General features: G+C 39.8%; 1 protein-coding gene across 1 annotated transcript; it reads right to left on the bottom strand.

Moving 5' to 3' along the window:
- Positions 1-12,344: 12,344 nt before the first annotated feature.
- On the bottom strand, positions 12,345-13,163 carry LOC138889499 (uncharacterized). Its single transcript, XM_070172812.1, has 3 exons — positions 12,957-13,163; positions 12,723-12,878; positions 12,345-12,641 (listed from the first exon to the last, which is right to left on the bottom strand). The coding sequence occupies exons 1-3, from the start codon at positions 13,161-13,163 to the stop codon at positions 12,345-12,347; spliced, it is 660 nt and encodes a 219-aa protein (XP_070028913.1).
- Between the last annotated feature and the right edge of the window lie 252 nt (positions 13,164-13,415).

Below are 13,415 nucleotides of genomic sequence, written 5' to 3'. Positions count from 1 at the left end.
GACCGGCATCGCCTACCATACAACGCCTCGTACGGAGCCATCTGAATGCTGGACTGGTAGCTGTTGTTGTAGGCAAACTCTGCTAAAGGCAAAAACTGGTCCCACGAGCCTCCAAAATCAATGACACAGGCTCGGAGCATGTCCTCAAGAACCTGAATAGTCCTCTCGGACTGACCGTCCGTCTGGGGATGGAATGTTGTACTCAACATACTAGGTGCCCAACTCTCGCTGAACCGCTCTCCAGAAATGCGAGGTAAACTACGTACCTCGATCTGAAATGATAGATAGCGGCACCCCATGAAGGTGAACAATCTCCCTGATATAAATCTCGGCTAACCTTTCGGACGAATAGGTGGCTGCAACAGGAACAAAATGCACTGACTTGGTCAGCCTATCATCAATGACCCAAACTGCATCAAACTTTTTCCGAGTCATCGGAAGTCCAGTAACGAAATCCATCGTAATCCGCTCTCACTTCCACTCGGGAAGTGCAATCCTCTGAGATAGACCACTAGGTCTTTGATGCTCGTACTTAACCTGCTGGCAATTCAAACATCGAGCCACGTGCGCAACGATGTCTTTCTTCATCTTACGCCACCAATAGTGCTGCCTCAAATCCTGATACATCTTCACGGTGCCCGGGTGAATAGAATACCGAGAACTGTGGGCCTCCGCTAAGATCAACTCTCGAATCCCATCAACATTGGGCACACAAACTCGCCCCTGCAATCTCAATACACCATCATCATCTAAGGTTACTTTCTTGGCACCTCCACGCTGCACCGTGTCTCTCAAGACACACAAATGGGGATCCTCAAACTGCCGCTCGCGGATACGCTCTAATAGTGAGGAACGAGCAACCGTGCAAGCTAACACTCTGCTAGGCTCAGAAATATCCAACCTCACAAGACGATTGGCCAAGGCCTGAACATCCAAAGCAAGCGATCTCTGGCTGACTGGAATATAAGCAAGACTACCCATGCTGGCGGACTTCCTGCTCAATGCATCGGCCACCACATTGGCCTTCCCCGGGTGGTATAAGATAGTAACATCATAATCCTTTAGCAACTCTAACCACCTCCTCTGCCTCAAATTCAACTCTTTCTGCTTGAACAGATACTGAAGACTCTTGTGATCAGTGTAAACCTCACACGTCACGCCATATAAGTAATGCCTCCAGATCTTCAAGGCATGAACAATGGCTGCCAACTCGAGATCATGAACCGGATAATTCTTCTCGTGGATCTTCAACTGCCTCGAAGCATAGGCAATGACTTTGCCTTCCTGCATCAACACTGCACCAAGCCCAATACGAGACGCATCACAATAGACCGTATATGGCCCTGAACCTGTGGGCAAAACCAATACTGGTGCCGTAGTCAGAGCCGTCTTGAGCTTCTGAAAGCTCGCCTCACACTCGTCCGACCACCTGAACTGGACACCCTTCTGGGTCAATTTGGTCATAGGGGCTGCAATGGATGAAAACCCCTCCACGAACCGATGGTAGTAACCTGCCAACCCCAGGAAACTCCGAATATCCGTAGCTGAAGCTGGTCGAGGCCAGTTCTTGACTGCCTCTATCTTCTTCGGGTCTGCCTGAATACCTGCTGCTGATACGACATGACCCAGGAATGTGACCGAACTCAACCAAAACTCGCACTTTGAGAACTTAGCATACAACTGACTATCCTTTAGGGTCTGAAGGACCACTCTGAGGTGCTGCTCATGCTCCTTCTGACTGCGGGAGTATATAAGAATATCGTCAATGAAGACTATCACGAACAAATCCAAATAAGGTCTGAACACTTGGTTCATCAACTCCATGAACGCTGCTGGGGCATTAGTCAATCCGAATAACATGACCAAAAACTCATAGTGCCCATACCGAGTGCGAAATGCTATCTTAGGGACATCAGACGCCCTAATCCTCAACTGGTGGTAGCCAGATCTCAAATCTATCTTTGAAAACACCCTCACACCTTGAAGCTGGTCGAACAAATCGTCAATCCGTGGTAGTAGATACTTGTTCTTTATCATCACCTTGTTCAACTGCCGGTAATCAATGCACATCCTCATCGACCCATCCTTTTTCTTCACGAACAACATTGGTGCACCCCAAGGTGATACACTGGGTCTAATGAAACCCTTATCAAGCAAGTCCTGAAGCTGCTCTTTCAACTCTTTCAACTCTGGCGGGGCCATGCGATATGGCGGAATGGAAATAGGCTAAGTGCCCGAAGCCAGATCAATACAGAAATCAATATCCCTGTCGGGCGGCATACCCGGCAGGTCTGAAGGGAAAACCTCGGGGAACTCCCGAACAATAGGAACAGAGTCAATTGATGGAACCTCTGCGCTAGAGTCGCGAACATACGCTAGATATGCTAGACACCCCTTCTCGACCATACGTCGAGCCTTGACATACGAAATAACACTGCGGGTGGCATGGCCTGGGGTCCCTCTCCACTCAAGTTGGGGCAAATCTGGCAAGGCCAAGGTCACGGTCTTGGCGTGAAAATCCAGAATAGCATGATACGGGGACAACCAATCCATCCCCAATATAGCATCAAAGTCCACCATATCTAAAAGCAATAAGTCGACACCGGTCTTAAGACCGTCAAATACCACCACACATGAACGATGCACTCGGTCGACCACTATAGATTTACCAACCGGTGTGGACACATATACAAGAATACCGAAAGCCTCACTAGGCATGATCAAATAGGGTACAAAATAGGACGACACATAAGAATACGTAGATCCTGGGTCAAATAACACAGAAGCACCCCTACCATAGACCAGAATAGTACCTGTAATCATAACATCTAATGACTCGACCTCTGGCCTGGCCGGCAAAGCATAACAATGGGGCTGACCCCCACCTCCCTAAACTGTGTCTCTGGGGAGATTGGCTGCTGGCTGACCCCTGCCTCTGGCGGTCCGAGCTCCACCGCTACGGTCTCTCCCTCCACCCCTATGATCCCTACCCCCGCCTCTAGTTGGCTGGGCGGCCTGTGGATCACCTAATGCCTGAATCGTAAGGCAAGGACCCTGCTGCTGAGAACTACGCGAGGCTCGGGGGCAAAACCTGACAATGTGACTCGGGTCACCACAACCATAACATGCCCTCGGCTGCTGGGGCTGCTGGCCCTGTCGACCTGTATGTCCTCCCCTAAAGCTCTGAAGTGGCGGTGCACTGATGGGGGCTGGTGGTGCGCTGAAGGTCTGCTGACCCGAATAATACTGCTGAGGACCACCACCGCCTGGAGTACCATGAGAAACCTGAAGTGCCGACTGGAAGGGCCTCTAAAAGTGGCCTCTGTCATATGAATCCCTACATCCAGACGAGGTACCACTAATTCTACCGGAATAACGGGGCCTCTTATCAGACCCATGACCACCTCCCTGAGCAAGTGCCATCTCTATCCGGCGGGCACCATCTGTCGCCTCCTGAAATGAAATCTCACCACCGGCACTCATGGCCATCTGAACACGGATCGGCTGGGCCAACCCATCAATATACCTCCGCACCCTCTCTCTCGGTGGGGAGTATCACAATGGCATGACGAGCGAGATCAATGAACCGGGTCTCATACTGGGTGACCGTCATAGGACCCTGCTGGAGACGCTCAAACTACCTGCGAAGAGCATCTCGCTGAGTAACTGGAAGGAACTTCCCCAGAAATAACTCTGAAAACTGATCCCAGGTCAATGATGGCGACCCTGCTGGCCTGGCTAAACAGAAATCCCTCCACCAAGTCTTGGCGGATCCTGCCAGGCAAAAAGTGGCGAAATCGACCCCATTGGTCTCTACAATGCCCATAGTCCGTAGAACCTCATGACAGCTGAATATGAAATCCTGAGCATCCTTTGAGGGAGTGCCACTATATGTAGTAGTGAAGAGCTTGGTGAAACGATCAAGCCTCCACAAAGCATCCGCGGACATAGCCGCACCATCACTGGACTGAGCCGCAATACCTGGCTGGGCTGCCACAGCTGGCTGAACTGCTGGAACCTGAGCCTGAGGAGCTACCGGCTCTGGAGTACGAGTATCGGGAGTCTGAACTCCTCCCCCAGCCTGAGATGTGGCTGGAGCTACGGGAAGCAAACCCGCTCTAGAAATGCCCTCCATAAAGCCTACCAGTTGGACCAAAGCGTCCTGAAGCACTGGAGTGGCTATGAAACCCTCTGGGACCTAAGCTGGGCCCACTGGAACAGCTGGGGCCGGAACCTCCTCCTCAAAATCGACCTGAGGCTCTGTCGCTGGAAATGCTGCTCGGGGCTGAGCCCTGCCCCGGCCTCGGCCTCTGGCACAGCCTCGACCTCGCCCTCTGGCACGGCCTCGGCCTCGCCCTCTGCCCCTAATAGGGGCTGCTGCTGGGGGCTCAGACTGTTGCGCGGTAGAAGAGGAAGCACGTGTCCTCGCCATCAGCGAAAGAACAGAGTGGAAAGACAATCAGTACTTGAGAAACAAAATCGCACGACAAGAATGAACAAGGTGAAGTTTTCCTAACTCGGTAGCCTCTGCGGGATAAATACAGACGTCTCCGTACCGATCCCTCAGACTCTACTGAGCTTGTCCGTGAGTTGTGAGACCTAAGTAACCTAGGGCTCTGATACCAACTTGTCACGACCCGAATTCCCCACCGTCGGGAGTCGTGATGGCGCCTACTGTCGGAGCTAGGCAAGCCAACCTTAACATACCTTTTCAACTAATTTTCAACAAGATAATAATAAAAACAATAAATTCAAGCGGAAGCCTTAATTTAATATTAAATGAACGAAAATGCGGAAAAATTAACATCATCCTCTACCCAAGATTTAGTGTCACAATACTCACGGACTACTATAAGATACTACAAATAAGAGTTTGAAAGAAAATACATAAGGAGTCTGCTTCGATACAATGAAAACAACAGAAATAAAATAGATGAGACTCAGGGCCCACACGCGCCAGCGAACTACCTAGGAGTCTCTGGACTGAAGGCACGCTCCTAATCTACTGCTACTGCGGTCCGTAAGCTACTCCCGAATCTGTGCACAAAAAGGGCACAGAACTGTAGCATCAGCACAACCGACCCCATGTGCTGGTAAGTGCCTGGCCTAACCCCGGCGAGGTAGTGACGAGGCTAGACCGGACCTACCTGAAATAACCTGTACAGATATATGTGCAACAACGGAAAGATATACAGAATTTAAACAGATAATAGAGAGGGGACATGCTGTGGGGTGTAACAATTTAGATATAAGACCAACGAACAGAGAGATGGAAACTGAATAATTAGCATCTATAAAAGAGAGCAAGTGAATCAACAACTGCACGACACCAACCTTCGTGCTTTTACTCTTAATTCTCACCAAAACTGTCAAATATAGTGCACGGGCATCACACTTCGTGCTTTTCCTCACATAACTCTCACATCAAGGCACGGAATGACCCTTAGTGCTCAAATAATTAGAGACATGGCACGGAAAGACCCTTCGTGCATAAATAATTAGAGACATGGCACGGAAAGACCCTTCGTGCATAATTATCAAAACATGGCACGGAAAGACCCTTCGTGCATAATCGCTCTTCCTCACCCAATCATCAGTCACAACCAATCGGGTAAAGGGAATATACAACAAGATTAAACATCCCGGCAAGGGAGAACAAATCAACAATAGGTCCCGGCAAAGGAAAAATACCACACTTCCTTCTTTAACTCATCTGCTTCTCAACTATCACTTCATAATTATATTAGCAAGTAATTATCTCAATTGTTTCACATCTTTCGAATTTAAAAGCAACTACGACTCACGGTCATGCTAGACTCCGGTGTATAGATAACCGTCACCATGCCTATACACCGTACTCCACAGTTAACACGTAGCAAATAATATCCAAATCCTAATCCCTCAAGCCAAAGTTAGAACAAACACTTACCTCGAATGCTCCAAACTCAACTCACGCTTCTAGTATAGCTTTACCTCTTGATTCCACCACCAATCCGCTCGGATCTAGTCATAAGTTACTTAATCATATTAATAATTACTAAATGAATCATCCCCAATGCATGAAAATAGATTTTTCAAGGTTTTTCCCAAAAAGGTCAAAAATACCCCTTGACCCACGTGGTCGAAACTCGAGGTTCGGACCAAAACCCGGTTACCCATTCCCCCATGAATCCAAATATATGATTTGTTTTTAAATCGGACCCCAAATTGAGGTCCAACTTCTCAATTTGTAGAAAACCTAGGTTCTACCCAAAACACCCAATTTTCCCCATGAAAATCTTTGATTTGAAGTTGAAATTATATTAAAAGATGTTAAGGGATAAAGAAATTAAGTTAGAAATCACTTACCAATCGTTTTGGAGAAGAAAAGTTGTTTGGAAAATCGCCTCTTAGGTTTTGGGTTTTTGAAAAGTGAAAAATGACTGAGATTTCCGAACTTGTATACCTTTCTGAGGACCTGGCGCGGACCGCACAAAAATGTGTTGCGGCCGCGCCGAGTGGGAGAAAAATTGGGGCTTCTCTGAACCCTTCCAGCGCGGACCGCACTGTTTTGGTGTGCGACCGCGCTGGTTGACCTGAAACCCTAGCCCTCAGACTCAGCCGCGCGGACCGCACAGAAAGGCATCACGGCTGTGCGTCTCCAGCGCGGACCGCGCGGAAATGACCGCGGCCGCGCTGGTGTCTGCAACACCTGAACCTGCATTTTCTTAAGTCCAAGACCTCCCGGGCCCCATTCAAAACTCACCCGAGCCCTCGGGGCTCCAAACCAAACATGCACACAACCTTAAAAACATCTTACAGACTTACTCGTGCGATCAAATCGCCAAAATAACATCATATACATAGGATCAAGCCTCAAACACATGATTTTCTTTCTTCAACTTTCATAACTCAAATTCTCCATTTTTTTAGTCCGAAACACGTCATATGACGTCCGTTTTTAGCCAAACTTTACAGATAGTGCTTAACACATATTTAAGACTTGTACCGGGCGTCGGAACCAAAATACGAGCCCGATACCTATATTTTCTAACTCCTTTTCATTTCAAATTTTCATATCAAATTTCAGAAAAACAATTTCTTTCAAAAATTCATTTCTCGGGCTTGGGACCTCAGAATTTGATTCCGGGCACACGCCCAAGTCCCATATTTTTCTACGTACCCTCCGGGACCGTCGAATCACAGGTCCGGATCCGTTTACCCAAAATGTTGATCGATGTCAACATTATGCATATTAATACCAAAATTCATCAAATGTTTCACATAATTCACATATTCTAACATAAAAACTTTCCGGCTACGCGCTCGAACTACGCACGCCAATCGAGACAACTAAAAGTGAGGCTTTCAAGGCCTCGAAAGCGCGGAACAAGGAAGAACTACGGTGATGACCCTTCGGATCGTCACACCAAAACAGTACTAAATCATCCACCTTTTTCTTACTAACACGCATCTGCAATATTGTTACGTTAGACGTAAGTGTTGACAACCTAGAACAACTTGTATATTTTTAATTCTTTCAGTTGAGTTCTAAGTAATTAAATATTTTAAAAAGATGAGATCGAATCCATTAAAACCAGACAATTAATTAAGGAATTCCCAATATTAGCGCGCCTAAATAAGGACATCTACAACTACAATGATTCCTTATCTATATTATATTAAAATCAAGAAGGCTCTTAGCGAAATGTCGTTCGTCTTTTTTACCCTTTAAAACTAAAGTACACACTTGACAAAATAGTCATTATATTGCCTTTTATTTTTTAGAACTTTAAAATCAACAAAAAAAAATGCTTATTTAATTTTTCCTTATTTAAATTATGTAAGAAGCCCTAATATCTAAAAATATCTTGTATTTAAAATTTAAGTTTATATCGTACTTATTTACTTGCCATATATTGCATCAAGGCCTATTTAACTTCAATTCATTAACCAAGTAAAATATCACTTGGGTTAGTACCTTTAATTAATAATTCACACACTAACTATTAATTCTAACTTTTTGTTACTTAGTGCCTTTCAATTTTTGTTCAGTAATTTAACATAAATATGTAGGCTATATTGGTAAGAAGCGTACTATAATAGAAAAGAATTTTAACTGAGGATTGACTTTTTAGTGCCAAGATTCTCAAAAGGATACTAAGAAGATACTGAATTAATAGCATCCAAGTGATTCTAGAGTCTTCATCTTAAATATATAAACAGGTGGTGGGACTCAAATATGGTACTTCAAAGAATATTTGTATCTACGTTCTTCTTTTCGCTTATGTGAAACCTATTTATCGCCAGAGTCAATTTATAGCTTAAAGTATTTTTTTGTTTTGTCCTTTACCTGTTTTGTGTAATTTAATTCGTTGTGCTTTGTTTGATATTTATTTTTTCTTACATTGATATTGGTTCCTTTTTTTTTTTAGTTACCATCATGTATTTTTGCTATTGAATTTTAGATGGCACCCAAAAGAATGATGGTGAGACTAAAATTTCCAAGTCACTAATTTGGAGTTTGTTTTTTTCCTCTTCTTGTAGGATGTGGCAAAGTTATTTTGAAAGTTGGGGAGAACGGAAAGATAATGAAGATTATTTGTTACCGCTTTTGATTTGTTTGTACATATATCATAATATATTAAATTGAATTTAATTATGAAAATTTTGCCAATCACAACGTTGAGCCATTGAGGTATAACTTCTTCATGTTTAACTCAATTTCCTCGAAAATTTTGCATTTTGCATGAGAAAAAAATGTCTTCTGCCAATTTATTCATGTCTGTATCTTCTACAATAAACTCAAGAATATATAACTCCCTAAGGAAAAATTCAGAAAAACCTCTTTTAATTTTCGAGAGTTTTTTTTTTATTGATACGTAAAAGAAAGCCTAATAACTTATATTGTAAAATTAGAATAAATCTTAACTTGAATATATTCTCTAAGAGCAAGATTTCTTCTTTTATTGAGTTGCTAATTAGGTTGCATCTTTCAGAATTTTATATTTTTTTAACTTTTATTTTAATATTAAAAAAAAATTAATATTAGTGTGTGTTTTTAAAAAACATTATACTCATTAAGTTGGGGTACACGCGCAACGTGCTTTTAATTTCTATATTAAAAGCATGAAGACCCTTAGAGAAATATCGTTCGACTTTTTTATCCTTAAAATAGATTTCGTACTAGACAAAATAGTCATTTGATTATTTCTCTAATATTAGAATTTTAAAATTAACACTCTATTTGGATCATTGTTAGCCATCGTTTTATAATGTATTGTACTGTATTATATCGTTTTATGGACAACATTTGGATAGATTGTACTGTTTACTCTTGTTAAATAACATCTTTTCTGTTTGGTTTGACTGTATCGTACGTAGTGTAACTGATAAGTTTACTAAAATACCCTCAATTATTTTAAATATTAAGTTTATCAAGAATTATGATAATTTAAGAAAACTCATTTCTATTAATTTATCACCAATAATGTCTTACAAATAGATTAAGTAATTAAATTCATGCAAATTCTAACAAAATCAATGGAATAATTAAATAATATTAAAAACAATAAAAAGTACACTCCATGCATAATTAGATAATAACAATAATATTAAAAATAACAATATCTAATAATAATATTATTAGATAATAATAATAATAATAATAATAATAATAATAATAATAATAATAATAATAATAATAATAATAATAATGACGGTGGAAACGAACGAAGACAAATTAGGTAAAGAATGACAGAACCTATTCTTGTTACCTCTGACCGTGGGGTTGTCAAAGAACGGCAGAAACAGTTTTGGAAAAAATGGGAGGAAGACAAAGTAGGTTATAGATTGGAGATTTGTAGTTAAAAGAAAAAGTAAAGAATAAAATAGAATTATGAAGTATTAAATAAGGGCATAATTAAAAAGAAAAATAGAAAACAATTCCACCATATTAAATAGGTTGTTTCAAAAAGTGGAACATTTTATTGTTCTGGAACAATGAATTTAACAATACAATACAATAAATTTTAACTAAACAATCAAAACAAACGTTGTTTTAAGATAACAATACAATACAATATAATGGCTAACAACCATCCAAACAAGCTGTAACTAAACTTTTTGCAATCAAAACCTTTCCTTATTTGACCTATAAACTCCTAAATATTTAGGAATTTCAATCTTCTTTTCCTTTTTGAATAATTTTTGCCAAGTAACAATTTAAGCAAGATTTTCGCTTCTGCTTACATATATACAAATCATACTTTTAGTCATATGTACCTGATCAAATATAAAGTTGCATAAATTTATATTTCCCATTTAACTTATAATATGCGTTGGGAGCTTATAACCAATCATCATTTTAGAGGAGGTGATTACTTGAAGTAACTTATGGTAATCACTATATTATTTACAAAATATTAATTAATCCACAACGAACAACCCTTATAGTTTAGAATCTTCTAAGCTGATCTATACATTGTTTTCTTTTAGTTATCTTCTTTTACTCTTTGCTTGAAATTAATAATTAAAAGAATAAGGTGGTTGCTGCAAGAAGAAACTAACCTACGTATACTAATCGAGACAAAAAATTATCATTTAGATATTTATTTAATATTTAAGATTTTAAAATCAACAAATTTTATGCATATTTAATATTTTCTTATTTGGGAAATTATATTATATAAAACTTTAAAAACATCAATTAAAATGGCTTATATAAATTATTTTCTTATATGACGAACATTTATATCTAATAAAAAAAACAAATTAAGCAATGAGCATCTCATGTAAACTTGTGGCTACAATTAACATCTTTAATTTTCGATAAATATAATTGAAACTTTCAGATAACGATAACTTTGTCATTTTGTTCTCCTATAATATTGAAAAAAAATTATAGGAACTCTTAAAATTTCAAGGCCACCTATTAGTAGATTCCATCTAGGATTGATAAAGGTGGTAAAAAAGAGGTTTAGACTTTAACCAAAAAAAATCCGGGCAAACTTTCTACACGAAAAAAGGTCCACTTAATTTATCTATAATTTTGATAAATGGTGGATGACAAATAAGATTTTTATGCACTTAAAGTTACAAATTACAAAATCAATCACCATGTTGAACGATCTATAAATAACAAAGATATAGCTAAGATAAGAATACAACAACAACAACAACCCAGTATAATCCCACTTAGTGGGGTCTGGGGAGGGTAGTGTGTACGCAGACTTTACTCCTACCCTAAGGTAGAGAGACTGTTTCCAAATAGACCCCGGCATCCTTCCCTCCAAGAACTTCCCACCTTGCTCTTGGGGAGACTCGAACTCACAACCTGTCGGTTGGAAGTGGGGGTTGCTTACCATCAGAGCAAACCCTCTTGTCTAAGATAAGAATCCAAAATAAAAAAGAAAAAGAAGAAAAAGAGCACGTTTCTAATTTTACCAATCACTTTCGTAATACTTGGAAAAGTGAAGTATGTTCAACTTCCTTTTTCTACCTACACCATTTGTTTTAAAATTTTGACAAATTAGGAGCATATATATTTACAATACAAGTTATTTCTTCATAATTAGGATTAAGCTGAAAGTCGTTTATCGATTCCTTACAGGATAACTAGAAAAACTTTTATACACCATGTTAATCTATACAATTAATTTGACTAAATTGGTCATCATGTTCAAAAGATATTAAACTTAGCAATCGTGTCAATGTGATAACATTTTTTTCATCATTTAAATAAAAAATTGTATTGTTTAGACGTCAACTTATATTTTTCAAAAAACTTCTTTCGTATATATCTTTTATTGATTGACGTAGTATACACGCGCGTACACTAAAACTAGTTTAATGAAATATCTGGAAGAATATTTACTTCCCCAATTTTAGCGTGACTAAATAAGGAAGCCTACAGCTACAATGATTCCTTATTTAATGAATTGTCTATTTTTTGTGGAAAAACTATTAATATGGCCGATAATTTTCATACTATGAACATATTTGATAATAGTATAGGAACGAAAATTTCCCTATTATATATCTAACTGCTTAGATCTCATAAGGTTTGCAAATATATACACTCCTTATATACATATTAGAAGTCAGATATTTCACTCATTCAAGTTACTTTCTAGGTCCAGGGCAGATTAATGAAACATGAAACAACAACATTTGGGAAGGTGTTGATAAAACGATTAACATTATCAGTAATTAATGATCACCTAATTGGGACTAATGGACAAATCTGCAGATAGTGACACCTCTAATGAGAAATTAAAAATCTAATCCACATTTAGCTCTGCCTTAAAGGAACCCCACAAATTTCAACAAAATTGCCAATTTATTCCTTTCTTTAACAAAACACATCAAGAAAAGATGAAGCACGAGCAATTCTGCTTTGGGAGATGCTCTGGGAAACGCATCAATTCTGTTGTGGCGACATCTCTTTCTTCCCTCGCACCAATGGCTCTCTTCGGCTTAATTGACATCCTTACCAAAGATGGAGCACGAGCAAATAATAGCCTTACTAAAAGCAGTTCAGTTTTTGAACCTTTAAACCAATGCATGGTCACATATTCAAGATTGTTGAGGGGTCGATCAAAGCAGGCTGCCATGTCAAGATAACTCAAAGCTCCTTCGGCATTATTGCTGGAACCACGGATCTAAATATCAAATAAATACTAAGTCAGTTTAGCTTCTCATGTTTATATATATATACACATAGCCATGTGTACCCTTCTTACCCAAATCTCAAGCTTGCTCAAATTAGAGGAACCCCTAATTAGAGCAAGCGCGAAGGAAGTGTGATCCAATTTGCCAAAGTCTATACTTAATGATATAAACCACACGCAGCGGAGCACAACAGGAAGCGTGTTAGGAACCGTGTCTGCACTCAAAATCTTTGGAGCAAATACAATAATTAGAATCACATGAATAATATCCCTACAAAATATGCAAGTAAAACAATCAATTCTTACCTCAACGAAAAATAAATCCAATTGAAGTATCTGAAATGTAGGCAACCTAAGAAGCTTTTCCAAAGTTGATCTCTCAACATATTTTTTATTATCGACCAACCTACCTAAATGTACTAGTTTACTCAAATTTTTGCAGTTTGTAAAGCAATATAGCTCTAGATGGTGACTCCCACGGACAACCAAGGACTCCAACTGTGGTGAAACCATGTTCAGGTATTGAGTGTCAAGACAGTACTTAAAGGTCAAACTGACAAGAAGGGGGACCTTAATAACACAAAACTCTGAGGTTGGCACAAAGGTTATTTTTTCTAGATGAAGTGTTACAAGATTCAGAAAGCCAAGAAAAGAAGTTGGTGGCTTGAAGACACAATTGAAGAGTTTCAAGTGTTGCGGAAGCCAAATGTATATAGTGTGAATAAGTCATAACTACTATACCAAAAATTATGACAACCACCAAAT

The sequence above is a fragment of the Nicotiana sylvestris genome, chromosome 4 (genome assembly GCF_000393655.2).
Source record: "Nicotiana sylvestris chromosome 4, ASM39365v2, whole genome shotgun sequence".
Taxonomy (NCBI): Eukaryota; Viridiplantae; Streptophyta; class Magnoliopsida; order Solanales; family Solanaceae; genus Nicotiana; species Nicotiana sylvestris.
Note: the sequence above shows the minus strand (reverse complement) of the source record. Positions and strands in the feature narration are given on the sequence as shown.